Source organism: Lipomyces oligophaga (assembly GCF_038497815.1).
Source record: "Lipomyces oligophaga strain CBS 7107 unplaced genomic scaffold V1516scaffold_7, whole genome shotgun sequence".
Lineage (NCBI taxonomy): Eukaryota > Fungi > Ascomycota > Lipomycetes > Lipomycetales > Lipomycetaceae > Lipomyces > [Lipomyces] oligophaga.
The window spans coordinates 912,962-940,497 of record NW_027117791.1 but is presented as its reverse complement, the minus strand read 5'-3'; the positions used below and the strand labels follow the sequence as shown (position 1 = coordinate 940,497).

The 27,536-nt window shown below is 46.7% G+C and overlaps 10 protein-coding genes across 10 annotated transcripts; 5 read left to right on the top strand and 5 right to left on the bottom strand.

Annotated features, from left to right (window-relative positions):
* The first annotated feature begins 89 nt into the window (after positions 1–89).
* Positions 90–1,357, top strand: V1516DRAFT_655512 (electron transfer flavoprotein domain-containing protein). The gene is made up of 2 exons (XM_066920327.1): positions 90–455; positions 524–1,357. Exons 1-2 carry the CDS (start codon positions 201–203, stop codon positions 1,313–1,315), a joined length of 1,047 nt encoding a protein of 348 aa, XP_066775871.1. The 5' UTR covers positions 90–200; the 3' UTR covers positions 1,316–1,357.
* V1516DRAFT_680422 (uncharacterized protein) lies at positions 1,133–3,013 on the bottom strand. Its single transcript, XM_066923084.1, has one exon. It carries the CDS (start codon positions 2,857–2,859, stop codon positions 1,354–1,356), a length of 1,506 nt encoding a protein of 501 aa, XP_066775870.1. The 5' UTR covers positions 2,860–3,013; the 3' UTR covers positions 1,133–1,353.
* Positions 3,014–3,120: 107 nt separating this feature from the next.
* On the top strand, positions 3,121–4,792 carry V1516DRAFT_680418 (uncharacterized protein). The gene is made up of 5 exons (XM_066923083.1): positions 3,121–3,416; positions 3,465–3,509; positions 3,559–3,717; positions 3,761–3,834; positions 3,882–4,792. The coding sequence occupies exons 1-5, from the start codon at positions 3,337–3,339 to the stop codon at positions 4,757–4,759; spliced, it is 1,236 nt and encodes a 411-aa protein (XP_066775869.1). The 5' UTR covers positions 3,121–3,336; the 3' UTR covers positions 4,760–4,792.
* On the bottom strand, positions 4,769–7,318 carry V1516DRAFT_687366 (SNF2 family N-terminal domain-containing protein; the record flags this gene model as incomplete). The annotated part of the gene is made up of 3 exons (XM_066923723.1): positions 4,769–5,658; positions 5,705–7,127; positions 7,193–7,318. 3 exons carry the CDS (start codon positions 7,316–7,318, stop codon positions 4,769–4,771), a joined length of 2,439 nt encoding a protein of 812 aa, XP_066775868.1.
* Positions 7,319–9,178: 1,860 nt separating this feature from the next.
* On the top strand, positions 9,179–10,979 carry V1516DRAFT_680413 (citrate synthase-like protein). Its single transcript, XM_066923082.1, has 2 exons — positions 9,179–9,386; positions 9,563–10,979. The coding sequence occupies exons 1-2, from the start codon at positions 9,279–9,281 to the stop codon at positions 10,871–10,873; spliced, it is 1,419 nt and encodes a 472-aa protein (XP_066775867.1). The 5' UTR covers positions 9,179–9,278; the 3' UTR covers positions 10,874–10,979.
* V1516DRAFT_655499 (SDA1-domain-containing protein) lies at positions 10,925–13,508 on the bottom strand. The gene is made up of 2 exons (XM_066920326.1): positions 13,325–13,508; positions 10,925–13,269 (listed from the first exon to the last, which is right to left on the bottom strand). Exons 1-2 carry the CDS (start codon positions 13,399–13,401, stop codon positions 11,049–11,051), a joined length of 2,298 nt encoding a protein of 765 aa, XP_066775866.1. The 5' UTR covers positions 13,402–13,508; the 3' UTR covers positions 10,925–11,048.
* A 634-nt stretch (positions 13,509–14,142) lies between these two features.
* V1516DRAFT_680411 (uncharacterized protein) lies at positions 14,143–16,779 on the top strand. Its single transcript, XM_066923081.1, has 3 exons — positions 14,143–14,539; positions 14,651–16,245; positions 16,291–16,779. Exons 1-3 carry the CDS (start codon positions 14,460–14,462, stop codon positions 16,467–16,469), a joined length of 1,854 nt encoding a protein of 617 aa, XP_066775865.1. The 5' UTR covers positions 14,143–14,459; the 3' UTR covers positions 16,470–16,779.
* Positions 16,654–20,982, top strand: V1516DRAFT_538056 (uncharacterized protein). Its single transcript, XM_066919171.1, has 2 exons — positions 16,654–18,915; positions 18,965–20,982. Exons 1-2 carry the CDS (start codon positions 16,837–16,839, stop codon positions 20,840–20,842), a joined length of 3,957 nt encoding a protein of 1,318 aa, XP_066775864.1. The 5' UTR covers positions 16,654–16,836; the 3' UTR covers positions 20,843–20,982.
* A 140-nt stretch (positions 20,983–21,122) lies between these two features.
* V1516DRAFT_687362 (uncharacterized protein) lies at positions 21,123–22,418 on the bottom strand (the record flags this gene model as incomplete). Its single annotated transcript, XM_066923722.1, has 2 exons — positions 21,123–22,254; positions 22,300–22,418. 2 exons carry the CDS (start codon positions 22,416–22,418, stop codon positions 21,123–21,125), a joined length of 1,251 nt encoding a protein of 416 aa, XP_066775863.1.
* A 2,748-nt stretch (positions 22,419–25,166) lies between these two features.
* Positions 25,167–27,311, bottom strand: V1516DRAFT_666166 (SUR7/PalI family-domain-containing protein; the record flags this gene model as incomplete). The annotated part of the gene is made up of 2 exons (XM_066920727.1): positions 25,167–27,055; positions 27,125–27,311. 2 exons carry the CDS (start codon positions 27,309–27,311, stop codon positions 25,167–25,169), a joined length of 2,076 nt encoding a protein of 691 aa, XP_066775862.1.
* Between the last annotated feature and the right edge of the window lie 225 nt (positions 27,312–27,536).

Sequence of the window (27,536 nt, the reverse complement as noted above, 5' to 3'; positions counted from 1 at the left end):
TATCCAACACGGCAATGATATATCACATGACCTCCACATATCCTGAGCCGATCGGCATCTCAGCTCGGACCGAGAGTCTCGACACGGGTTAACGGATTCTGATTTTTATTGCTCGCAGGACAAGTATTAGAATTCACAGAATTCGTACGAATAGTGTGCTTTCGCCAATATTCATAGAGAAACTAGGCTATATTGTCGACATGACGATTCTACGCTCTTTGAATCGACCGCTAGCCAACTCATCAGTATTTTTCTCCTCCTCGCGTCTACTATCGTCGCTTGCTGTGCTAGATGCGAATGCGCCTTCATACAATGTCCTGAGCGCAGCAGGAAAACTAGGAGCTCCTGTGACTGTTCTTTTGGCAGGAACGAAAGCGGCTGTTGTCGCCGAGCAAGCTGCGAAGTTTGCAGGTGTTGAAAAGGTCATTACTGCTTCCAGTGATGCCTATGATCATGTATGTCCAAGCTTGTGATGATACAGAGGGAGCGACGAAGTATTGGTGAGGACTGACTTTTGGCCTAGGCACTTGCAGAAAACTACGCGCCGCTGATTGTGGAGAACGTAATTGCTGGAAAATTTACACATGTATTTGCGCCTGCGTCCGCGTTTGGGAAAAATGTTCTCCCGCGAGCAGCAGCGCTGCTGGATTCGCAACAGATCAGCGATATCATTGATATTAAATCTGAAGATACCTTCGTGAGACCGATCTATGCGGGCAATGTGATTCTCACCCTTCAATCGTCAGACCCAGTGAAACTGATCACCGTCCGGTCGTCGGCCTTCCCTGAGCCAGCAGAATCCGGCTCCTCCACCGCTGCTCCGATCGAACCGGCTGCAGATCCTGCTAGCCCGAGTCTGGCAACTTTTGTATCCGAGGAGTTGACCAAGAGCGAGCGGCCGGAACTTACCAGTGCTAAAAAAGTTGTCTCTGGTGGCCGCGGTCTCAAAGACAAAGAAAACTTCGACAAGTTGATCTTCCCTCTTGCAGACGCACTCGGCGCTGCCGTCGGTGCAAGTCGTGCTGCTGTTGACTCAGGATTTGCAGATAATTCGCTACAAGTCGGTCAAACCGGAAAAGTGGTTGCACCAGAGCTGTACATTGCTGTTGGAATTAGCGGCGCAATCCAACATCTGGCGGGTATGAAAGATAGCAAGACGATCGCTGCTATTAATAAAGGTGAGTTTATTTTCTTACTGAAGGATTCTTTACTAATTCTTTCAGATCCCGATGCACCGATTTTTGAAATTGCAGATGCAGGCTTGGTCGCAGACTTATTTGAAGCTGTTCCCGAATTGACCGAGAAATTGAAGTAATTTAGTATTTATTAATTTATACATCGTAATCGTACCATCTAATCTGGTGATCGCGGATACCAGTAAGGCTGTGATAGTTCTGTCTCAAACCAATTGTCTTCATTTTCTTGATCCAATAATGGCGAAATGTGCGGACTGTTCGGTGTTGACTGTGGTCTCGCGATACGAATGAGCGGGTTTCTTTGTCGGAACGTAATCCAAAACTGGTCTGTAGCCGGTCGAATCTGTGCGCCGACAATCTTACAGGCTGCATTGACATCCGAAAACAATAATGCCTGTTTCGGCTGGTAATTGAGCGGATCAGCCATCCGCATACGAATATCAGATACAGTGAGGATAGTCGCAACCAGTCGTCGAGTGTATTGTACAACTAGATCATGTAACAGCTGAATAGCCGAGTAATGAATTGCGTGGCGCCATACGGAGTTGTCGATGATTGAAGGAAAATTGTCCTGCGAGTAGTAGATCTCCGATAGCCTGTGTAATTGCTCGATATTCAGTAATTGGAACTCGGGTGAAAACAGTGCCCCTAGAGCTTGACGATCCTCATCTTCTGGGTGTAGTTTCTGATGTTTTTGAACTAATTTTACCGCCTTTCGCGTGATTCGTCCATGCAGCTTGTGAACCTCCGCCAGTGTGACTTTACTTCTCGCAGAACTCAACTGCTCCTCTCCAGCAGCAAGCTCATGATTCACATTCTTCCAGTCGTTTCTAGATCTACGGTACTCACGGACAGACAGAAAATTCTGTAACCGTAAACTCTCCTCTTCTTCCATTCGAACCCAGGCTCGAGACATTTGTCTCGCTGCAGGAACAGCTCGCATGAACTTCCTCCATCGATCACGAAATCCGCTGTGTCTTCTCCAGCGCCGCTCGCGTCCTTTCAGCTCTATTAATGATTTCTCGAGGACGGATATGTATTCTGCACACTCGTACGGCGTTTTTGTGCCTATTTCCTGTGATATCGACACCGGATCATGCCTGGACCGTCGACCCAGATACTCGAAAAATAATTCCTTCTCTCTCCCTGACCAGTGTGTAGACATGTTGACAGTCGATGCCGCCAGTGGAATAGATGAAGGTTCAGGGTTCATAAATACGGAGGACTGTTTATTTGCAGACTCGTATTTGCATAGTGGGTTCATGAATATTTTGGTCTCTTGGTTTAGATATTCCAGGTAGTTGCAGTTGTAATCAGTTCTGGTCGTATATTCTATGGATATGTCTGATTCCACCTCTTGACTTTCTTGACTTCCTTTTGGAACTTCATCACTGCCATATTCTTCTTCACTGTCATATGCATTCTCACTTCCACTCTCAGGATCAACAGTAAACAGCTTCGAATCAAACGATTCACCACTCAATCCTCTCCGTTCAAATCGGATTTGTTCATCTGGTGATGGAATCTCAGAAATAGCTTGTGTTTCAGAAATATCAGTAGTAGGACTCGTTGGTAGCACTATAGAAAGCTGAAGTGGTCCATTGATATTTTGTTGGCGTTGTTGTTGATACCCTCCGTCGAAATCCCACGGAGATTTATTCATTGTGGTCCTTGTCGGTCATACTGTGGCATGACAATAATGATATAGTAACTATCCAACCAATCTGTTAAACTACAAGGTACGTTATATATTTACATATATACGATTATATGTAGTTTGAGTATAAACGTCAATGTTTTTTATGGACATAAGTAGGTATCCAGGTTGATCAAAATTTGACTCAGGCTCGCGCCGCGGGGCCTTGGGAGGTTGACAAAAGTCTATTTTCAGTTTTCGACTGTTTGGATCCATAGATTATTAACATCACTTAAGCCATGATTATTGTATATTCTTTGTTTTTTTTATTGTCATTATCTATAGCTGAATTTATTTAAGTGATCGGGGGTATCTACATGAACATAAAAAACAGTGACTGGCTGCTTCATATTATAGTAAAGCCAGAGAAAACTTAAGGACTGCTGGGATTCAGCAAGACCAGCCAGTACTAAGTTATATATGATCCAGAAGCTATGACAACCGATGAAAGAGAGAAGAGATACCAATTACGAACGACCAGACTTTGACAAACTGGCTGAATTATATCCGCCATTGCGAAAATTGTATGTGCCGAAGTCGATACCAAAATCGAGCCTTGCTAATCAAAGTAGTGTAGTTGGTCGACATGTCGATTTCTCAAATCATGATGCATTGAGGTTGGTCTAATGATATATATATTCCCAGTATCACTGTTAACCGGAATAGAACACTTACTCAAGCGCTATTTAAAGTTAATTTTGATCTTTCTGTCGAACTTCCTTCGTCGAGACTTTGCCCGCGGATCCCAAATCGATTAAGTTATCTATCCTGGATAGATGATTTACTGCCGAGCCCAAATGAGGGGGAAATCTGGGGGTTGGATGTGTATGCTTGCTATGTCGCTATAAGTTCATGACTAATATGGTAGTGGTACGGGAGCTTCATGCGTCTATCCGCTTCTCGGTTGTCGCATACACTCGAATTGGAATTTCATAGCTACAGGTAAGCTGACTAGCCAATACAAAATGTACAATATTCCAACAATGCAGATATCGATTCAGAATCTATTTGTGTCGCAGGACGCAATGTTGACATAAATGGTCTTCGGGAAAGGATTTTTTTAAGTCAGGCCGGCGATTCTACTATTTGCCTTCCGCCGCGTCCACATGTTCTTGCGTTTTTAATATGCAACCCTCCGTTTTATGAGTCTTTGGCCTCGCTTCAGGACTCCTCGTCGTTCAAACGGTCTCCTGCCCATTCAACTACACTGGCACGAGAAGCAGAGCTTGTGACGCCAGGTGGGGAAACGCAATTTGTTTGTCGTATTGTCGACGATTCTTTATCCCTTATCGGTCATGCACAGACAGTCTCGACCTGGTATTCCAGTATGCTAGGTAAACGCAGCAGTCTCGAAGTCATTATTAAACACATTCACAATCGCGCTGCCCAACACGGTCTTCCTACTGATAATTATGCTGTTACGCAGCTGGTCCAAGGCGGGTTTACTGTTCGATGGGCGATCGCTTGGAGATGGGACCTAGAACGCATCTATGTCAAACAGGACGGATTTCCGATTTGGTTGCAGAAATTGGCTCCCCCTTCCAACAGGATAGAAATTAGCTTATCCGGCTACGCTGATGATTTGTTGAGCCTAGTTTCTCAAAAATTGCGCGACAAATCAACCGAAATAACTTGCCTATCGACCCCTACGGAGCTCATCGTATTTAGTTCAAAGGGAAATGTCTGGTCTAGGGCCTATCGTCGAAAACGCAAGCGGGACCAGAATATCCAGCGATCTGAATTTAAAGCTAAAGTCAATTTTAAGCCTCCAATATGTACAATATTATGGCTATGCGGGTTTGAACACCGTGATTTTGTCAGTTTTGTGACTATGATACAGTCGTTTCTTCGAGATCTTTCAAATTAATGTATTAATCTATAATAAACTAGATTTGACCCATTTGGCCGTGTCGACGACTTTAAACGCGGCGGACTCAGCTCCAGCCGAATCCGCTTTCTCATAGGCTTCTGGACTTCGATCAAGTAAAACTGCTAGCTCAGCGTCTGATAGAATCGTATCTCCTCGCTGTTTCACAACAAACTTGACTTGCTCGTCGTCAACGTTATCGCCACTGCCAGAACGACCACCGCCGAGTAATAGTCTTCTCAAATCTTCATCCTTCTCTGTATCACCACCGGCAGATGCTAATAAACTCTTAAACTTGCCTCTCTGAATAACTAGTTTTTCGAGCTGCCGTTTCGAGCCCGCTTTATCTAGAATAGCCTGCTCGACTGTATTTGTAGTTGCGAACCGAAACACCAAAACCGGTCGAGTCTGGCCGATTCGATGTGCCCGGTCCATCGCCTGCAAATCCTGCTGCGGGTTCCAGTCGCTGTCAAACAGAATCACAGTGTCTGCTGACGTTAAATTAATGCCTAATCCCCCCGCCCGTGTGGACAGCAGAAAGAGTCGACAATTTGACCTCTCATTGAATTTCGCAATCTGGTTTTTGCGCTCGTCCTGGCTGACTCCGCCGTCAAACCTGCAAACCGTCCATCCGCGTAACAACTCAGCATAATCCTGGATAATATCGAGCATCTTTGTGAACTGACTGAAAATTAATACTTTATGATCACCTGCGAAAAGAGGCGGGAGTAGTCGATCGAGAAGCAACATCTTGCCCGAGTCGCTCACAATGGACTCGTCTGGTACGGTTACACCACTTTCAGGGTCATCCCAGGGAGCATAGAATAGTAGCGGTGAGTCACACGCAAGTCGAAGTTGCATAACCAGGTTCTGAAGTTTTTTATTAACAATGAGTTTATCTATCTTGTTAGTCGCTTGTCTTAGTTCACAAATGCAAAGACTTACTCGCCGAGGCAATTTCTTGCTCATCATCTGATGGAACCAGTTCATCCATTAGCTTATCCGGAGAAGTCAAAAGATTATCAAAATACTTGTCATCATCGAATTCAGCATATTTTCCTTGCGCAGCTTTAACTGCTCTCCTCGCTGTTTGTTTTGAACCTATATTGGACTGTTTAGCAGTCCGCCTTCTCTTCTTGGGTCTCGAACCGGCTCGAGCTTCCAAAATCTTCGACACCAGAAATTCCTTTACGTCACCAGATAGCAGGTTTCGGTAAAGTGACTCTTGAGAACGAGTAAGCGGCGCGTAAAGAACGTACTCTCTCTTCGGAGGTAGGTCAAGATCGACGTCAGACTTCACACGGCGCAACAGAAACGGTTTCAAAATCGCATGCAGATTTGAGACAAGCTGGTTTTTTGTCTCTGAATCTAGAATCTCCTGTGTACCATTTTCCCGGTTGAGCGCAGAAAAATCAAACCAACTCTGGAACAGCTCGAGATCATGAAAAATGTCCGGCAATAGAAAGTTCAACAACGACCACAATTCAGCAAGATTATTTTGTAACGGAGTACCAGTCAATAAAAGTCTATTTGCGGAATCGAACGATTTCAGTTCCTTGATTAGACGGCAGTTCATATTTTTGATGCGATGGCCCTCGTCAATAATTATGAACTTCCACGAAATGCTCCGTAGAAATGCTGCATCCTGAAGGATGATCTGATAGCTTGTAATGACTATCGGGAACTTATGATCCACTTTCTTGGACAACTGAGAGCTCCGAATTGCTCGACGAACGTCGGGAGATCCGTGGTAAAGCACAGTGGGGATCGAAGGCGTAAACCGGGAAAACTCATTTACCCAGTTATCAAGTGTTGACAGAGGCGCGACCACCAAAAAAGGCCCAAAAGATCCCTTTTCACGGAGAAAAGCAAGGAAGGAAATGGTTTGCAAAGTTTTCCCAAGACCCATTTCGTCTGCTAAAATTCCATTCAAGCCGTTTTCGTAAAGTGAAATGAGCCACTCCACACCAGCCAATTGGTAATCTTTCAGGATCCCACCAGTGACAAGCGAAGGTTGACCATGAGATGTCGATGGCGGAGGATCTTCTGAGCTCGTGCTCTTCTTGCTATTCTGTTTGATTTCGTCTTTCGTGATGTAGTCGGCTATAGAGTAGGTGGCATGCTTAGTATTCGCTCGAGTATGTCGCGACTTTGTAGTTTTCCTATTTGAACTTGGCTCCTGATTCTTGCGCCCTACCTTTGGTTCATGCGCTTTTTTTGCCTCCGCCTCTAATGCACGCTCTTTTTCTTGCTGCTGCTGGGCCAGACGATCTGAGAGAATCGAGGCATAGACCGTCGATCGATCAATTAGAAATCGCAGCCGAGCAAGTTTCTTGTCATTTTCTAAACCATTAAAATCGAACTGCTCCTATAATAATATTGTCAATACAAATGGCAAGTTTGAATAGTCAAATCAAAATGTATGCTCCAAACCTTCGAAATTGGCTCACTATCAGACAGCGGAGACGACGGGGGCGACGATGCAGGTCGAGATACAACAGACGCACTACTTTCACTTGAGTAACTCGTCTCCATGGCAGACTCCGGCGACTGAATCATCGCGATCAATAAGAGCTACTTTCTGCCTCCATCGGACGGACACCTGATAAGCTTAAATTTTAGTTTTCTTGACGCGTCCCTTCTTCTGCTCCGCGGGAGTTTGACGCGAACCTTTTGCTCCCAGTTCGCATCACTTTCGATTAACCACCCAGCTCCTCACGTGAGCCAAAATCAGGGGTATGTACATATCAGGTCACCATTACATAATAACAATTAATTACATAATTCAAAATTAGGTAATCATATCGGCAGGAGGGAACGGATAGCTGAATCATGACTTTCACGTGACTGAAACGTGGGGCGGGCCAATGAATGGAATGCTTTGGCAGCGCAGGCCGGGGTTGGGCCCGGGGCAATTGACGGCGCGCGGGGACGGAAGCCTGGCTGGGATGCGGGGGGTGGGAAGCCGGTTCAGTATTGAAAGACAGTTTTGCTGGACAGCTCGGCCGCAGAATTGAAGAATACTTACCGGACGGAAAAGAGTGCCCCGCGAAAACAGATGCGGGGCTCACGAAAACCAATTTTGTGCAGCCAAAGATCCGGTAACTTTTTCGGTTCATTTTAGCTCCAAAGAACTTGCAAAATACGCCGGGATATCAGCCAGTACCCCGACAGCTACTGGCTGCTCAAGCTGTGTAATGCGAGCGAGTTCTGCCGAAACTCTCGCCGGTGAGAGAGCCCGGTGGATGCGGATGCCACTAATCCCTCGAGCCGCACTGTTCTGTGAGTGTGAACAACAACATCAAATCTGCCATGTGGAGGAGAAGACAAGAGCGGGAGGAGTGGTAGCGGCAGAGCACAGAGATGCTCAGATGCTCGTAGTCCACTCAGGCCAGCGGGCGTCAAACCGCTTGAACCAAATTCGTTCTTTTAGTTGAAAATCGGGCAATGTATGAATGCTGACATCGACCTAGCGTAGGCGACAGCTTGTCTCATCATACCCAAGAGCAATCGCTCCGGTCGGTCCGTCCGGAGAATTTGTAGGACAGTACGGCATCCGTAGACACTTCCGTATTTACACAAAGGAGAGAAACTGCTGTAAGGTGCAATTCCGGTCGGTGCCGGCGGAATTGACATCTTCCAAGTGCACTCTCAATCAGGCGGACGTCGTTGAGCGGCGGTTGGTTCAAAGAGCGGTTGTGGTTTCCACGGTTTCCACGGAGCTCCACCTTTGCATCTGCTAGCTTCGCACCCTCGCTCTCTCATGAAGCATCCCTGAAACACACAACTTTAGGGATTTAAGCCTCTAATGATGACAGGAGGCGTAGCAACAATGCCTATCCTCGGTGCAGAGAGTCGCGACCGGTCTGAATGCTGAAAAAAGGCAGCGATAGACCGAGCCAGATCAATCGACTGCGATGTGGAGCAAAGACTGCTCATAACCAACCATTGCGATATATATTACTACTGTGAGCAGATCTATCTCGCAACCTGGCCATATACTTCCCCCTCTGTACATACCGCCCTTTTGTGCGAGCCAGGAGTCCCATAGCTTTATGTAATCGTTCTTTTAATCATTTTCTGCATTTAATTCTCTACAAACCGTATAATATTCCCACCAATTGCTTATAGCTCTTCGGCTCTTCGACGCTCATGCTTCCTTACTCGAGCCCCTCCTCAAAGCCCGTACTCTTAACATAATGGCTGCCTGACATAATGAATTCTGCCCCTCCATCTCCAGATTATCCCACATTATCCCAGTACAAACGCCCGCCGACGCGCTTCGACCGCCGCCTCTGCAGTCGCTGATTGGCCAGATCCACCTACTCCCTGCGCCGCTTGCCGCCCGTCCCGTCCGGACAAATCACAGCCTAAGCTCTGTCGGACTCTGGCAATACTTTAGTTCCTCCAGACGTCCTCGCTCATCGTCTTTCTCTTACCTTTTCTTTCTTTCTTTCTCTCTTTCTTCTCTTCTTTTTTCTTCACATATTCCTTGTCCATCGCCAGTTTCATATCAGCAATGCCTGCCCCATCCCGTCTTGCTTCCTCTTTCGTCCGCGCTTCCCAGCGTCCGCTCGCTGCGAACTACCTCCGCGCGACCCGTCTCTACTCCACGGCAAAGGAGCCTGTATGTTTATTTCTCAGTCCGATGGCTTTGTCTGTTTGCTCAATCTGCTTGGAGCGGACACAATTGGTGTTTGTTTGTGTGTCTGCGTAATCGACCTTACAACGGACGATCAATTGAGCGATTGAACAGCCGGATTATGCCAATGTCCGTTTATCCGACTAACAAATCTTCTATAGACTTTGAAGGAGCGTCTCATTGAGCTGTTCCCGTCCGAGATCGAGAAGGTCAAGGCTCTCCGTAAGGCCAAGGGGTCCACCGTCATTGGTGAGGTCACCCTCGACCAGGCCTACGGTGGTATGCGTGGCATCAAGGGTCTTGTCTGGGAAGGTTCCGTCCTCGATGCTGAGGAGGGTATCCGTTTCCGTGGAAAGACTATTCCCGAGGTCCAGGCTGCTCTTCCCAAGGCTCCTGGTGGAGAGGAGCCCCTCCCTGAAGGTCTCTTCTGGCTTCTTCTTACTGGTGAGGTTCCCTCTGAGAGCCAGGTTAAGGCTCTCTCTGCTGAGCTCGCCGCCCGTGCATCGCTTCCCCAGCATGTTATCGATCTCATTGATGGCTGCCCCGCTACTCTCCACCCCATGGCCCAGTTTTCGATTGCTATCAATGCTCTTGAGTCTGAGTCTGCCTTCACCAAGGCCTACGAGAAGGGTGTAAACAAGCGTGAGCTCTGGCTTTATGCTTATGAGGATGCTATTGATCTTATTGCTAAGCTTCCTCCGATCGCTGCAAAGATCTACCGTAACGTCTTCAAGGATGGTAAGGTTGCTGAGATCGAGGCTGATAAGGATTATTCGTACAACTTTTCCAAGCTTCTTGGATTCTCCTCCAACGAGGAGTTCAATGAGCTTATGCGTCTCTACCTCACCATCCACTCCGACCACGAGGGCGGTAACGTTTCCGCGCACACCACTCACCTTGTCGGTTCCGCCCTCTCCTCTCCCTTCCTTTCGCTCGCTGCCGGCATGAACGGTCTTGCTGGTCCTCTTCACGGACGTGCTAACCAAGAGGTTCTCGAGTGGATTCTTGAGATGAAGTCCAAGATCGGCTCAAACGTTACCAACGAAGATATTGAGAAGTACCTCTGGGATACCCTCAATGCCGGTCGTGTCGTTCCTGGATACGGACATGCTGTTCTCCGTAAGACTGATCCCCGATACACTGCTCAGCGTAAGTTTGCTCTTAAGCATCTTCCTGACTACGATCTTTTCAAGCTCGTTTCCCAGATTTACGAGGTTGCTCCTGTCGTTCTTACCAAGCATGGTAAGACCAAGAACCCTTGGCCCAATGTCGACTCCCACTCTGGTGTTCTTCTCCAGTACTACGGAATGACTGAGGAGTCTTACTACACTGTTCTGTTCGGTGTTGCCCGTGCTATTGGTGTCCTTCCCCAGTACATTATTGATCGTGCTCTTGGCATGCCCATTGAGCGTCCTAAATCGTTCTCTACCGAAGCTTATGCTAAGCTCGTTGGTTTTGAGCTCCCCAAATAAATCGACATCGCCTAATTTTATGAATGTGGTTCAAAATGTTGGTTTGTACGTGTGATGAATTCTCCTTTATTTTAGGTAGATCAATGTAACTTAGGTCATACACTTATTTAAAAACACTGTAGTTAATGTAGTTTATGGATCTAATAATCTATTCTCAACTAAATGCCAAGCCACCTTAATGCTTGTTGTTAAACTTCTTCTGCTTATCCATCCCCGCTTTTAGTGTCTTTTGCTTGTCGCGCAAGCTCTTTCTACTTTTGCCCTGCACATCTCTTTTGTGGATCATCATGATGAAGTTTTTCTTCCGGGCCTTTTCCTTGTTGGTAGTACTATGAGGATTCTCATCCTTCCGTTTTCCTTTTTTAGATCCAAATTCTCGGTCTTTCCGGCCCTCTAGCATAGCAGCGACACGCTCTTCTTTGTCCTGCTTCGTAGTACGAGGTCCAAGCAGTGATGATGCTTCGACAGCATCTTCATTCGCAGTAGTGGGCTTCGACCTTGGTCCATGTAAGATCTTATCCACACCGGCTTGAGTACGCAGTTCTTCCAGTTTGCGGAAGTCTGCTGGGGTCAAAAACTTAGTTGCCATCAATGACTGAGTGGCGTCCAGCTTTATTCTCTTAGCAGATTGTCCATCAGTGACATCGGATACAGCTGGATTTGATTCTTCTATATCTGAATCCGCATCTTCGCCATCACGGTCTTCGTCGTCGTTGTCATCATCTGATACATTGTACTCCTTGTCACTCTCAACATCGATCCAGCCACCTTCACTATCTTCCGAATCTGAGAGATGCACCTTCCACTCTTCATCCTCGGCTGCCTCTTGGTTCTTTTTGGCTTCTGCTCCTTCCACATCCCCATTCGCACTTTCAGCTGCAACTTCTTGTTCTTCGCGCCACTTCTCGAGTAATTCTAAGCCCGGAATGCTATCAATGACATTTTCTTTACCAAATTGTAACTTGTTTGATTCGCCTGAACTAAGTTCCATAGACGCAATTTTTCCACGATCTTTGCGTTGCAACATCTCTGGCGCAACATCTCTATAAAGACCTATCAAACTCCGAGATGCCATCATTACCGATTTGGCTTTCGATCCTTTATACTCAGTGAGATCATGGAGAAGATCTGCATCGATAGCCAGCGGATTTCGCGCCAAAATCTCTCGGATGGTGTTGATTCCTGCAGCTGCAACTTCAGACGCAACACCGTCTGAAACGAACTCATCGGCAATCTTCCGAATAACAGGCGAAATAGCATCTGGAGGAACAAGATCATGAGAAGCTTGTGCAGCGCATGCCATAAATTGAGTTACATTTCGTTGCTTTGGTGTCAGAAATTTTAAGATGTACGAGTAAAGCGCAAGAAGTGAAAGTTTGTGCACACCGATCAATCGCGAGACTAAATTCAAAATCTGAATTCGCTGCTCAAGATTAAATCTATTCCCAGAATTGCGACTCAGCGAGTCAGTAAACAGCCTATCGGCAAATCCTTGAGGGTCATGCAGTAAATGGATAGCCGAAAAATTTAGATGTGTCTCTAAATTTGAAGCGCCTCGCTCCTTTCGACGTAAAGATTTAACCGCTGCTTCCAGTTTTCGTGCTCGCTTACCGGATTTCTTATTCAATTCAAGACGGTGCTTCATGGCTGCAGTCGCAGACTTGGCTCGACTATACCCGGTATCTGCGTCGGATTCAGAATCTGAGTCAGATCCACTTTCATCAGAGCTATCATCTGCGCCACTACGTTTCTTGAGTGCCTTCTCACGCTCTCTGTCCGCACTAAGGAAAAAGATCACACCTGCCATCGCAACTTTCGAATTGCCATGAAGGGCGCTCTGCTTCATGATTTCCACAGATCGAGCATCATCCCAGATCGAACGACGCCAGAGCTCTCTAGTCAGTCTCGCAGCCCAAAGACCGTCGGGAGCAGCAGCCGAACCATCAGAAGACTCCAACAAAGTGAAGAGAAGAGTCTGCACACTTCGGTTCAACTTAGGCGCTTTTGCCGTACGATTGGCGTGTTTGAGCAGCCGAACGATAGTGTTGTAGATTTCCTTCCGGAACGCTTTCGAGTTAGTGGTGGTCAGAAGTGGGAATAGTATCTGCACAAGCCTCTCAGCAGAAATGACGTTGCGGTTCTTGAGAAGAACCAAACTTTGTACAATCTTCTCGCGCAGATTAACTGGGAGAACAGTGTGATGCTGGGTAAGCAACAGGCCCAAATCGTCAGGAAAGGTTTTGGTCTCTGCCGGATAACAAACCGAGACATGAGCCAGAAAACCAACGAGATCACTAAAAGCCTCCGGATCGGGCATGTTTGCCGGATTCAGAGACAAAATTTCTTTCTGCGAAAGATAGTGTCTGTATTGAACCAGGAACTCATCTTTGTACGAACTGGCTTAAGGTTAGTCCTAGACGGCCTCTCTTCTCTATCCACTGCTAAACCTACTTTGGATCACGACGCACCAAGTTCTGTAGAAGCGCAATGTTGTTGAGAAGCTGTGCTCCTCTTGTGCGTTTAACCATTGTCGACTGAAAAAGCAGTGACTGAGACCCAGTATCGACCCTCCGCTCTCACTTGCCTTCTGGTCAACGAAGAAGATATCAAGAAATTGGGAATTTTTTTGAGGTCCTTTGGGAGTTCGAATTCATTACTAATACCTGACTCATACTGACCCAGCTGATGGGTCAGGGACGCGCGCTTGAGATAATTGTGGTTCTGGAAGCATGTCTGTCGTTGTTCTGAGGGTAAACAGAGTTCAGGACGTTTAGGGACGTTTTATTTGTAAATTCAATAAACATGAAATTCTGGAAAGCTGATTGTAGTGGCTCAACAGTTCCGCAACAAACCAGCTGTATTATCTAAATCTGAAACCCGTTTCCGGACTGTCTTTTCATCCCGCAGATTTATCGCCTGTTTTGGTCTTCTTTAGGCTCAAAGATACATTCACATATCTTGGACCGAAACACATCTCTACCTGCTCCATGAAACACTCAAGGAACGCGTCTTGAGGAATCCAAATCCGGCATGCTCCATACAGCGCAGCCGTGCAGCCCCGACATGTGATCACGCGTTCTTAGGCATCTTGTGGCTTCTGAATAAAGCTTTTTGCGGGCTTGCAGCGCTGGCACGCAAAGGGGTCTAGTACCGATGTGTGTCGTAAGGTCAGCAGTATCCAAACCCTCGAACCCTTGAAGGTTGTGTTCTTTCTCCGAGCGCGTCCTGGTTGGGCTCTATGGGCATTTTGACTTCTCGTGATCGCTCACTTGCTGCCACTTCTCTTCTCGGTCTTCTTTCTCCAAATCTGGCGACTTTAGACGCTTCCTTCCGACGGTTCCTCTCTGATTTTTTGGCAAGTTCAGCAGATCGGACTTTTTTTCTTCAGCTCGGGCTCTTTGTCGCCGTGAACTGCCATATATCTGTATCATAGTCCTCGGTTTCTTTGCTGGCAGATTTGAGCGCTCTGCTGTGCCGACGGCTGCGTGGTTCTTTTTGGCGCGTCTACGCGCTCTGCTCGCACACAAATTTCGCTGTGCTAAATTTCTTCGACCTCCCTGAATAATATCAGATTGTCTTTGCATTAATGACTGATAATTCTGGACTTCACTATCAGCGGTCTCGCTGGGCTCAGGTTCCTCGCCCTCAATATTCGGACTCTGAATTGTATGTCGTGTTTGCAAGACTTTGATGTCTGTACTCGCAGCAAAACAGTGCGACTCAGAACAAACAGTTTTAATTATTTGTTGTTTTTATATTCTAACTATATTACAATAGCGACGAAGAAGATGACGAAGGCGATTTTGAGGGCCCTTCGTGGGATGACGAGAGCAACATCGAAAGCTCCGGTCGTCTTCCAACCAGAATTTCAGAACCGCCAAGCATGTCTAACGCGCTGCCGATTTCAGATCGTACGCTGTCGGTCTCACAAGGCCATTCGGAGCCGGCTAATTTTTCTACCACTGAGCAATCATTAGAAAATCAATCTGATTCGAAACTAGCTACCAATGCTGCGCCAACTTCAATGACTTCTTCGGATTCACAGGTTTCACCTTTCGACCAACGACAGGTCGACGATGCCTCACTTTCTGCGCCTTCTTCAAATCTGCTTTCCGAGCCTGATCTTTCTTCCAATCCCTATTCTACAGCGAGTGACAACAGCGTTGTTCCGCCAATTCATATTGACCGTAATCGGACGCTTACACCACCAATCGATAGCCCACTTTCTATTATCGCTTCCCCGGAAAATGGTCAAATTTCTTCAGCGGAACACAAGACTGGGCAGGTTCAAACGGATCTTACACAGCCTACTAGTCCTTTGATTATTCATTCTTCTAGTAGAGAGGCAACTCCAACTCTAGGTGATTCTGAATCTCAGAATAACCCATATTTATCTTACAATGCACAGTCTCAGTCTGCCTCTATAGAGCAGCCTGTCGAATCTCTACACACTGTATCTGGCTCCAACAGCTCCTTTGGTTTTGCAGATCAGGGTGAATTGCATACTTTATCTGAAGGGTTCAGACATATTATTTACCCTCCAGAAGGTTATCCGCAGGATGTTGAGAATCTCAGTTTAGTTCGTCCTGTTGATTCTTCTGTCAGTTCTTCTTCCGATGCTTTAAGCTTCTTAGATCGGTCCAGTACGGGTGATTATCGATCTGCTGATCCTTATCTCGACCGCCAAGTTTCTTATTCATCTGCTCGCTCTCAAGCCCTGCCTGTAGAATCGTTACCTTTAGATTCTCTTTCGCTTGATCCGTCGTCAAATCTTCATACTCGAAAGGGCTCTCACGAGTCTTATCTTTCGGAAGCTGAAATCATGACCGACGCAATGCTTCGATCATTGAAATCAGATCAAGACAGCGAACAGCGATCATACACTGGTGATTCGAGTACTAGCCGAGAGCCACAGTCTGACTCTGGAAATGGAATGTCAATTGACAGTGGTCCCGGTAGCATTCCTTCCACAAACCCGGATCGCGCCGAAACGACTGAACTCGATTCAGTGAGCATTCAGTTATCGCAGTCCGCCAATGATTCTGAAGACCAATATAGTCCGATCCCTGAAACCTCGTCATCGATTCCTGAGCGAACTTCTCTGGATGAGTGTTCCTTGCCTGAAGTGTCTTCAGAGGTGAATAGTATTTCAGAGGAGCTTGATTCAGGTCATTCGGCCCCAAAATATACAATTATATATGCCTCCGCAGGCTTGCCCAAACTGCCAGGTTGGACATTTCCGTCTAATCTCGCAAAAGAAAAAGACCCTGTTAAACTGACTGCGTTATTTAATGCTGCTCGGCAACAGGAAATCGATTTCGATGTTGGCATTCAATCCTGGTTGGCCTACATGCAAGATAATCGACCCGACGGTGCGTTAATTAATCCTAGTTGAATGTTAATTCTAACAATTATAGTTCAACCTTTTGCTACAAATGCGGTGATTGATCTCAAGACTGACTTGAAGTCCATGACCTCTATGAAATTGGCAAATACAACTTCTCTTTTGGGCCAGACAGTTTCATCAACAAGATCAGAGCTGAAGAATATTCTGAAGACCCCTAAATTTTTTAAGAATGTAAGAAGCTCCAAGTAATTTTTCTGATTGTGTGCTTTCTGTTTTTTCTGTTTGTTCTAGTGCATTCGTTTGTTGGCGGTTTGTTTTACGATGTACAGCTAGTCCGAAGCGGGTTTTACCTTTTCTGTCTGCTTGTTTTTTGTCAATCGGGAAACGGAAAACTTGCGCCTATGAATTTAATGTGAATCATGAAAATCACTTGAGCGTAGAGTTCTTCTTGACTCCCGAAGAAAAAAGAAGCAAATATTAGTAATTTATGGGGGGAACCTGTGGAAGGACTTGGTTTTGGTTTTGGTTTTCGTTTTGTTGCCTTCATCAGATTCCTGGATTTTGTAGAGAGCGCTAACAGATATGTCAGGGATCGCAAAATGAGTCCACTTTGAGCATGAAGTATTTGATCTATCAATCGTCAGTTGCTCAATGGCGTACTAATCCGAGCGTGGCTGCGTTTGCTGCCTCGATTTCTTCACCAGTTGGATCTGAAATGGAACGAGAAATTCCAGATTGGATGTCAAGTCATAGTCTTGATGCAGAAATCAGCTCTATTCTTGCGTCGTATGAGAGCGGTAATTCGACACCTACATCCACTGATTTCACTATGGACGGTGTTGACGGCGACACTACTCCTGTACAAACTCCTACAGTTTCAAATTCACCGGAACAGATCAGCAATCTTCCGAAGCAATGGATTTTAAATGATGATGATACTTACTTGTCAAAGCAGGTACCAAAGGCAAAACAATCGATGGGCCGGAATGGTATGCGTGCTGTTACTGATCCGTATGCCCTCCGAGCTGGTAGCTATCAAGTTGGACGTCAAACTAAAGCCTTTTTGGCTGAGGAGCTGTCAGTTCTTGATGGAATTGGAAACTTTGATCTTGGTGAAGAAGAGATGCAAAAGTTAAGCAATGCGAACTGGAATAGTCCTAGTGGATCTTCTTCGACGATGACTCAATCGCCTAGCTTGTCTCTAGGTAATTTCGACTTGGATCGGCCAAGCTTACCTCCTCTACCTGTGAATCTCGACAATGCTAAAGCACCATTGACTCCTAAACTAGGAGGCATGAGATCTTTTTCCCAGCCGAATTCGCCAAGTGAGAGCAAGATAACCTCCAAACAGAAACAATCTCCAAAGGGTATTTTGAAAGACAAACTTCTGCCTGTGGTTCCGATAAAATCGATGATTCTTCCCTCTAAAGACACTGAAACATCAAACGAAACCAATTCGCCAATACCTAGACGAGTAGGTCCACCACTTCCACCGCGGAAACCAAAAACGCAGAACAACACTAGTAATGTCATACCTCAATCAGCCGAGCCTGTTCTGAGAGTGCAACCAACACCGACAACTCCGAGATTAGGTTCAGCTTCACCAACTGTTTCTCAAGAAATACAGCAATCGCCCTCATCTCCCAATACGAAAAAGCAGAGGAAAAAGCTTTTTCAAAATGGGTTCAAAAACAAGTTCAAAGATTTGATGCAGATGGATGGGCAAGCTAATGTAGCCCAGACAGGAACTCCTAAAAGAAGTGAGAGCATGGCATCAATAACAGCAGAGAAAACTTCAGGTGTCAAGACATTGGGTATCAGGAGCTTGAAAGGAATGCTGCACAAACGAGCGGCGGATGCTGATGCACAGAACACCGATTTGACTCTTCATGAGGAGGAAGAACCGACATCTCCGAAACTGCAGCAGTCGCCTTTCTCGCCCGTTTCCGATATTCAATTGCCTCAGAATGCAGCGAGTGATGGGCCTCCTCTGTCTATCTCTAAGGTTGCCTCTCTTAAATCCGAATCATCAAGTACAACCCCAGTATCCTTCACTACACCTAAATATGTCCCACCAAAGAGAAAGCCTGTTCCAATCACAATTCAGCCTGCACGGGAAATCAAGAAATCTGAGGAGGTGGCTCATGAATCATTGGCTTCAACAGTGCCTTTGACATCAAAATCCGATTCAAATAACGAGAATTCAGCGAGTGCAATAATGGCTCCTGAGCCATCTCCTGCACTTTTTATGGATGCTCCGGGAATTGTGAATAGTGATAGTCAAAATACTTCGCTGATGAGTTATGCCTCTGCTTCATCTCTCGAGATAGATAATAATAGTATCATTCGAGCTCGTGCGGGCTCGCCAACAGAGTATCTCACAGCATCAGAAGACGAGGAAGAATTTACGAACAGTTTAAACTCCATGTTACACTCTGGTGAAACTGGACAAGCAACTCATGCTGTATTCACAAAGCTGCCTGAAGTTGTTTCAGTCACTAAATCGGATTCTTTCGAGAATTTTTTGGCAGAAACAAACGGTTCTGAGAGTGCTGGTTTGGCAGATCTGCCATCTCGAGCAGTATCATCAGAGACTCTTGAAAATATATCGAAGGAGAAGGAATTTGGATCTATTAGACCAGATTCTACTAAAGTTGATGAGAAACCCAACGACTGGTCGCCTTTAATAAAGACAGTAAGTTGACTTTACAACGCGATTGATAAACTAAGCTAACATAGCACAGTCGTCGGAGATTCAGACAGCAACGATAGGCTTAGGGAATATTATGACAACCGAGAAGCCTAGTTCCGGGACGAGCTCTACTTTTTTGTCCAAACGGTTTTCATTTGAACCTGGAGTTGAACAAATCAATCGTTCCCCGGTGGTGATTACGACGGGCTCCAAAAGTCACAAATCGATGAGTCCTAAGCCCAGATTACGTGTTACAGTGGATAGAAGCTCAAGAAGAGATAGTAAATTGTCAACTACGTCTTCTGCTACTACTGGGTCAATGATTGAAATTGGAGATTTGGGAGAAGGTAAAATGAAGGACGATCAATCTGAACGATCTGTAAGTGTGGAGCCAGTGAAACTTCCACAAGTTTCGGAAGTAATCGAGAAGCCTATCACAGAACCAATTGCAGAAGTTGTAGAATCAAAGGTTGCAGATATTGAGGAAGTAGCGTCTAAGGAGGGAGCCTCCGAGGAGGGAGATCTCACGGTAGCAACGTCAAAGGAACTGAAAGAACTAGACGTTTCAAATGTGTCAATGACTGGTTTTTTAAACCGGCACCAGCGTTCAAGGTCTGATACAGATCTCGCCGCGAGTGTTAATAATGAAGTCCTTCCGGTTCGAAGTTTCAACGAGCAGGAAGTTACGGAACCTAACGCTAGTGTACCAAGGTTAAGCGAATATCAGCAGCAAGACCATATGGCAGGGTACGCTGACGTGAACAGACCGGGGTATCGTGAGGCGGCAAGTGCGCTAGGATTTTACAACGCAGCCGAGGAATCTCGATACTATGGTGCTGGTCCTCGACCGGGCATGCAAGGCATGCGGGGTCGTCCAAATGGACGAGGATATGGCCCACGAGGAGGGCGTCAAATTACAAACAATGCAGGTGGACGGATGACGCCTCAATTGGGCATGTATAATAATAACTATAATGACTACGGGATGCCAGCGCAGCAACGAGGCACACCTAGTCCAGGACCGGGAGCTAGTACGGGATATGCGAGATCATCGCCAATTTCGCCGGTGCCGGGCATGTACCGAGGTCCACCTGGCGCGCGTCGGGGTCGACCGGTGGGACGAGGCCGAGGAGGTCTGAATCCGCCGCATGGAGCAGGTGCATTTCGAGGTGCTCCGTTTATGCGTATGGGAGCTGGTGGGCGAGCATCTCCGGTAGGAGGCAGTAGGTCACCAATGATGATGATGGCAGGTAATGATTACGGAGTTATGTCTCCAGGAGGCAGATCACCAGGATTATCACCAGGGGGATCGCCTGGAGGAGTGATAATGGCCGCACATCGGATGAACGATTCGGACATTGTGATTCCTATGGCTAGTGACCTAAATCTATCGAGTCTCGGACCTGGAGTGGGAAGCGGAGGTGGAGGTGGAAATGGGAATGGCGGACGGCGATTTTTGCTGCGAACACGGTCTGCGCAAGATCTTGCTGATGATGATCTAGATGACGATATGCTATATGATGGCACAGCCATGAATGGCATGCTACCGTATGCGTCACCTCGCGGGCCACCGTCGAGGTCAAGTGGGTCGCCTGGATCTGCAAGGAGTAATACCGGGTTATCGAGTACCGCTGTGCGCGCAATCATGAGGGGAACGGATGCGGGAAGTAGTGGCGGAAGCAGTATAACCAGTGGAGGTCGATATCCCTCACCGAGAGGACCGTCTCCAGCTGGACAGGGTGGTGGATCACCGGCCGGTGCTTCACCAGTAGGTCTTTCACCCAGAGGATCTCCGTCGCCTAGACTGCCGTCGGAGTATGGATACCCTAGCAGCAGTAGTATGTCTCGGTTGAATCTGTATAGCAGCAGCACACCTGATTTTGACCCTGATCAGTTCGATGTTCCTCGGCGGGGGCAGCGTTACTATTAATTTTATTTATTCGGACGATGAGATTGGACTGGATTCTGTGTACATTAGACCATGCATTTGTATTGAAGAAAATTGTATTATATTATTAAGTGCTAAAAAGTATCCCCAAGCAAATGCGAGTAATAAATGTGCCAATTATGATGATAGTAACTAATACTAATGATGGAAGTCAGGGAGTTATTGTAAATGTAGCAAGATAGATGCGAGAGATGCAATATGGTAAGTTGGATTCAACTAGTCGATTCGGGGAGATGCAAATTTGAGTGGAAAATCAAATTGATTATTGAGGAAGAGGCGGAAACGGGCGGGCAGGAACTGAAGGGGAAACGGAAGCTGAATCAACATCAGAATACGACGAGAATCGGGGAGTGATGAGCGCTGCGCCAGAAGTACTACTGGAGGAAGATTGGGCCACATATTGGTTTTCAAGAGCCGTTAATCGCTTATCAAGGTCGTGGTCGGCGACCATGACCGGTGAATCAAGGCCAGATTGATTATGATCGTCTTCCTCGTAGTAAGAGTAAGAGTAGTCAATATCTTCGCCAAGATTGCTGTGGGCACTGTGGTCATCGTCATTGTTATCGTCATCGTCTTCTTCGTCGCTCGAATTGTCCGGGATCTTAATTGGGTCGTGTGCAATTGGTGAAGAGGGAGTGGAATGTGGCTGTTGTTGTTGCTGTTGTTGTTGCTGTTGTTGTTGTTGCTGCCAATAATACGATGATGACGGTCCTGATAAATTTGGGGAATGAGGCTGCAATAATTGATGCTTAGCAAAACCGGGAGAACTTGAAGAAGATTGTGGAGATTGAGAGGGTGGAGTGCGCTGCGATGGGATGATAAATTCTGAATGAGGAGCGACAGGTGATTGCGGAGATGGAGATTGTGCTGGCAGTGTAGAAGCTGAGGTAGGATGTGCCGGTAGTTGTCGAGGAACATTCGACCGGCCAAGCTGGTCGATCAGCATATTGTTCTGTTTGGCGACATGCTTGTTAATTTCTTCCAGGCGCGAAACCTCTGCCCATGCTCTGCGACACTCGAGTCGAGCGGCACGTAGTTCGCGGCGAGACTCTTCGAGCATGTATCTACTTCTTGCTTCCTGCTCTCGGACGCCCGAGAGGGCTATTTCGGACTGGCGACGAGCTTCCCGCTCACGAGCAGCTTCAGCGTCAATCTCCTCCGCTGCTGCAGCCACGCGCGCTCGCTCTTGCTTGTATGCCTCGTACCAGTCTGCGTACTGTTTCTGAGTTTCCTGTCGCCGTCTCTGAAGTGCGACGAGAGCTTGAAACAGAGCTTGGCCGGTGGCCGACAGGTCGGAGACGATTCTGGCAAGTCCATCCGAGGTGAGGTCCGGCTGGCCAGCAGAAGCGCCTAGGAGTTCGACCTCGGAATCTTTAAGTCGTCGGATCCAAAAGCTGTTTTGTTAGGTCTGAGGAGATAGTCGGCCTTACACAGCATACCTTGATAGAGCCTCGAAATCGGCCGACAATGCGTCCCATCGAGGACCGGCGTGGTCCTCACGGGCGCTACTGCTGCTATGACTGCTGGAGATAGAGCCAATATTTTTGGGTGACGGCATGATATTGCTGCTGTTGAGATTATAAAGACGGGCGGGGGTGACTGCACTGCTGGGGATACTGATACTTTTACACTGCAGAGGATATTGACGAGGCGACAATGGGCGAGTACAGACTGCCGATTCTGGCAGGAGCAAAAGTGTAAAGGAAACGATAATGTGCGGTAGACGATGAGAATGAGAATAAATCTAAGAAGAAGAAGCAAAATACCAACAACAATAAGAATTAGAGGGATCAGTCTGGATCAGGACACCGAGGACGACAACGAGGACGCGTTTGGAGTCGCGCTGGGATCAACCGGTGTGGCTGCCATAGATTGGACATTTATTACATAATAACTGAGTCTGAGTTGCCGTGGATATTTTTCTACGCTGCAATGGGGTGCGTTAATAATACGCGAGAGATACGTCAGTTACTCCTTGGTAGTTTGCCAGTCCACTTGTTTACGCACTAGCGCTCCTGTTGAGCTCCTGCGATTGCCAGAATGCGCAGATGCTGTGTTGATATCATTGTCCTTTTGACATGGACGAAATTGCCGATTACATAATACTAGCATATATTACATAATATAAACGCAATAACCGCAAACGGAGCGACAAATGGAACGAATAAAACGAATATAACGTATAAAATAAGTAAAATTAACAGTTAATCTAATTCGACCAGCTTCCTCATCCGTCCCGTGTGCAAAGCTAGAATTCGCCGCATTAGGCAGCGCATCAACATTCCCACCTCTTCGGAGTCCTATATTTGGATCCCCTATAGAATGATCGTATTTTAAGGAAAACTTATGAAATCGTCTATTGCTCTACAAAATACAAATTTGGGACGGGCAGTTCTTTATAGAGCGTGCAAAGCGTGGAGATCGTAGTTGCTCCGTCGTGTTGACATTCTGAGTTGCGCCGGCCTGTGGCTCGCTCTCCGAAGTATTTTGCTTCTCCTCAGCACAATCAGAGTTTGAGTACTCGCAAGAGCCAAGCTAAGTAAGTTCTGTGGTGCTGAGAGTTCCTGTTCGCGGAATGTTCAGCTTGACGGAATATCGACCTGCTGCATACATGGCAAGATATTTTAACTGCAGCACAACCTTTCATATTGAGCAAATAAAACTCTTCGGTTGCAAGGGGACAGGGGCGGCACGAACAACTCGTAAGGATGCAGCGTAGCGGTCGCCGGCGGAAAGCGACTAGACTTCCGCGATTTCGAATGCCTTTGTAGTCTGGGAATACATATAGTGCATATGCAGGAACAATTGTGCATGTTTCTGCGTACTTCCTAGTCTCATAATTACTCCTCGAAGTAACTCGGAGGAGGCCGTCATACCAGTTGTTTCTACCAGTTGTCGCTGCCTTTAAAGATATATGAAGGCCCAGAGTAAGAAAGTCCTTGAATGAAAACGCACCCCTTCATTGAGTTCCTGCAAGGGAGGGTTGGCTCGATCCATTGCAAAGTCGCATGCTTAGTACAGCTGCAAAATCTTGTGTTGTCATTCTAAATAATTTGATTGGTAATTTTGACTCGACCTCGAACAATGCAAAATAATTTGACTCTTGGCCATCCAATCGTTATTTTTTATGTTACACTGAAAGTTGAGAAAATATTCATACTCATTGACAATAGAAAGTAGCGGACTGAATTCTTGAAACTCACTTAGAAAACTTCTCTGGGACTGTCATACAGTCAGTCATTCCTGGCTGTTTGCAATCACTGTCCTACTCCCTCTTAGCATTCTAAAGAATAGCTTCGCTATGTTTTTAAATAACATGCTGTCCATGTTCAGTTAAGAAACTTTGACGGGTCCTCATTGAATTCCGCATACCATTACTAGATTCTGTTTATTTTTTCTTGGACTCGCATCCCCGAGAGCAGACTGTCCACTGAAAAACAGACCCGGACAGCTTACGGAACTCATCCGTCTTTGCAATTCAATTATCAGAAGGCACTGGATAATATTACGATAGATTCAATTACGTAGCTGAATCAGTTTGCCAATTTGCGTAGTGCAACCCCCGCCTCAGAATATCTTCTCATCAAGCACAGTCAAGCAAGTCCTGATCATAACATGGCTTGTTCGGCTGCTTATAATTAATTGCACAAACCTTAATTAGGAACTCAATTCCCAAAACTTGAAATACAGAACTTGCTATTCTGCTTAGCATCTTGTATAACCATCTAATTTTCACCTCTTTCGTGTGCGATTTGAGATTTGCTCATATCATCAGGAAGTGTTTCTCAAATTTAATGAAGAGGTACCATAGGTCCATGTAATCCCAATAGTTTCAAGTGTACAGCTGGTAATAAGCGTCAATCGACTGTCCTCTATATATTTTGTTATATTGATGTTTAAACCCAGAACCATGAATTGCCTGTCGAGTCATCGCTCAGCTGTATTTTTAATGCAGTTCTCGCGGGTCGAGAAAATTCTGACTTAACTCACACCGCTTGCACAAATATATATTGTAACAGGTGTTTCATACATATCATTCTATTCCATCAAAAATAATAATTGAATCGGTACAAACAAAAACAAAATACAAGTACAAACACGAACACGAACTCAAACACAAAGGAAAAACACAAAGGAAAAACACAAAGGAAAAACAGAAAACACAAATACAGTACCCGACCTGTCACTCTAATCTCAATTCTCATCCCATCCTATCGTTCCAGGTATACTACATCAAAAGGACAAACCCTCATTCAATTTCATTCAATTTCATCTGACCTCCACCTCCCAGTCATTCGACCCGCATTCATTTCTGGGACGCCGGCGCGTACGGAGAATCTTTCGACATCGTCGTCGCAGTCGTCATCGCTCGAGCAGTCATGTTTCCTCGCGGACCTCGCCGACCACCACTTCCAATGCCTGGAATTGAAAAGTCAGGGTTACTTCCCAACATAACTTCCGTTTTATCAACCCGGTTCCGCGAAGCAGGCTCCCCATGGCTATTACTGCCAACGCCTCCATAAGGACTAACTGGTGCTGTTCCAGGCCCACCTGGGGACCGACCTTGGCCTGAACGGTAGTAATAACCCTGATCCTCACTATACATGCCCGGTTGCTCGTAGTATTCATTTCCTGTAGGCATAGCTACCCGCTGCGGACGGCCGCCATATGCTGGAGCCGACCGCGGTCCACCAGAATTGGTTCCTAGCCCATACGTCCGTAAGCTCGGCCCGGTCCCTGCCTGTACAGGGCTAAAGTCTTGTGAATACTGGATATCGACATCGTCATAATACTCTCCGCTCTGCCTTCGTGAATGAGTTGCGGGTCCATTCCGCGGGGAAACTCCGGCTGCAGCCCATCCGCTTCTTGGTGAAATGTAATCTTCTTCTCCATTAGCTCCCATTCCCACGGGTGAACGTGTCCTTTCCGCTTCACCGTCTTGGCTGTCCACAGACATTACTGCATCTCCCACACGTTCATGTGCAACATTTCCAAACCTTGGAGCAACTGCAGTTCCTGCCGTAGGAATTTCGCCAGACGTAACCCGTCCGTCATTGCCGGCTTGACCAGGCTGGACACTCGTTCGGTATCCATCAATAATGTCGTCAGCTTCTGTCCCGTCACCCGCTCCAACTGCTTGCGCTGTTGGGACAGCTGCCACCGTACTTGACATCGCAGCAGACCCAAGACCTAGTCCCGCTCCCATTCCGGAATCGGGCATTTCGTAAAAATTAGGCATATTGGCAGCAGAAGGATACGGAGGCAATCGACCACCCATTCCCGCCGAGCCCATTCCCCCTGGGCTCGCTCCAGTCATTGGGCCCGTCCGAGGCAACCGATTTCTTGGATATCCATATGGACCAGGACCAGGACCCATCCGACGATCGTATGCGCCATCTGCCGCCGGTCCTCGCCGGTTCATAGGCGGCGGACCATATTGCATGCGTGGAGGAGGCTGGCGTGTGTTCTGGTAGCCATAATTGTTCATCGATTGATTTGACTGCGACTGCTGCATCTGTAATGGCTTGTCATTGTACGGCCGACCTACTTCTCGAGCCACCGACAAATCATCGTAGTCCGAAATTGCGCGCCCAATTTGCGACGAGCTCGAATGCGACTCACCCCTCGTGAGTGATTCCTCCTCGGACAAACTGATTATCGACTTAGATTCATTACTGTCCATTAGTCCGACACTATCTGCATTTTCGTCGCGCTTGGTCGCGCTCGTAAAGGAGCTGTTCTGGTTCTGCGCCGACGTAGGCGGAAAGAAAGGCAACTGGTTAAGACGCATCGCACCATCAGCTTCATCCTGCGCCTGCTGGAATGCCCGGTCACGCATTGCCTCACGAGAAGCCAGCGTACGGCGCATCGTACAAAAGACTAGCGAGCATACGGCTATGATGACGGTCGCGCCGAGAACAATCCAGCCTCCCCAGGCAAGATGGGGTACAAACAGTAAAATATCGACCAGAAACGCCAGAAGAGATAAAATAAACGTTGGCAAGCAAAGCACAAGCAGAAACAAGATATATCGTGGTGAATGAGCTGGCCCCGAAAAGGCAACAAGTAGTGTTAGAATGAGCAGTATCAGGGTGAACCCAGCCGCAATAGGGTGAACAATGAGGAGGTTTGTCAAAGAATGGCGAGCGTTCGAGGGTAGCGAGAAATCGGCAGAATCGTCCGAAACAATGGATTCTGGGCAGTTCGTTAGAGTAGCTCTATGAATACCAGGAAGAAATACTAAAAAGCAAGAAGAACACTTACCAGGATATCCGATACGCACTGTCGAGCAGTTCGACGAGGTGCAGTAGCCGAACACGCCAAACTTGACTCCCTCATAGTTTGCAAGCACAATCGAGTCAATAACTGGCACAGAAATAACTGAAACTAACTGCAAACCAAATGCGATAGCCAGAAGCAAACATACTGGCGCAACTCCACGAAGGGACATGGTCCCAGATGTTAAATTCTAGTTATCTCTTGGTTTGGATTATTTGGAAAACTAGGGGCCAATACTAGACCCTCCTGCTCAAAACCGAACGCGATAAACCGATAATGTGTGTACTCCGGGACGCAGAAACAGATAAGTCCAACTATTTCACGCGAAATTCAAGCAATAACGCGGTTTCTCGCTGATAATGCGCTTCTCGATCGTCTCAGCTAAAGATAGAACCCT

Bases quoted from the DNA above. Each gene is read 5' to 3' on its own strand.
- V1516DRAFT_655512 (XM_066920327.1), top strand. From the start codon at position 201: ATGACGATTCTACGCTCTTTGAATCGACCGCTAGCCAACTCATCAGTA. The intron at 456-523 runs GTATGTCCAAGC...CTTTTGGCCTAG, and splicing joins CCAGTGATGCCTATGATCAT to GCACTTGCAGAAAACTACGC.
- V1516DRAFT_680422 (XM_066923084.1), bottom strand. From the start codon at position 2,859: ATGAATAAATCTCCGTGGGATTTCGACGGAGGGTATCAACAACAACGC.
- V1516DRAFT_680418 (XM_066923083.1), top strand. From the start codon at position 3,337: ATGAAAGAGAGAAGAGATACCAATTACGAACGACCAGACTTTGACAAA. The intron at 3,417-3,464 runs GTATGTGCCGAA...TAATCAAAGTAG, and splicing joins TATCCGCCATTGCGAAAATT to TGTAGTTGGTCGACATGTCG. The intron at 3,835-3,881 runs GTAAGCTGACTA...CCAACAATGCAG, and splicing joins TTGGAATTTCATAGCTACAG to ATATCGATTCAGAATCTATT.
- V1516DRAFT_680413 (XM_066923082.1), top strand. From the start codon at position 9,279: ATGCCTGCCCCATCCCGTCTTGCTTCCTCTTTCGTCCGCGCTTCCCAG. The intron at 9,387-9,562 runs GTATGTTTATTT...AATCTTCTATAG, and splicing joins ACTCCACGGCAAAGGAGCCT to ACTTTGAAGGAGCGTCTCAT.
- V1516DRAFT_655499 (XM_066920326.1), bottom strand. From the start codon at position 13,401: ATGGTTAAACGCACAAGAGGAGCACAGCTTCTCAACAACATTGCGCTT. The intron at 13,270-13,324 runs GTAGGTTTAGCA...ACCTTAAGCCAG, and splicing joins TTGGTGCGTCGTGATCCAAA to TTCGTACAAAGATGAGTTCC.
- V1516DRAFT_680411 (XM_066923081.1), top strand. From the start codon at position 14,460: ATGACTGATAATTCTGGACTTCACTATCAGCGGTCTCGCTGGGCTCAG. The intron at 14,540-14,650 runs GTATGTCGTGTT...ATATTACAATAG, and splicing joins CAATATTCGGACTCTGAATT to CGACGAAGAAGATGACGAAG. The intron at 16,246-16,290 runs GTGCGTTAATTA...TAACAATTATAG, and splicing joins GCAAGATAATCGACCCGACG to TTCAACCTTTTGCTACAAAT.
- V1516DRAFT_538056 (XM_066919171.1), top strand. From the start codon at position 16,837: ATGAAGTATTTGATCTATCAATCGTCAGTTGCTCAATGGCGTACTAAT. The intron at 18,916-18,964 runs GTAAGTTGACTT...AACATAGCACAG, and splicing joins GGTCGCCTTTAATAAAGACA to TCGTCGGAGATTCAGACAGC.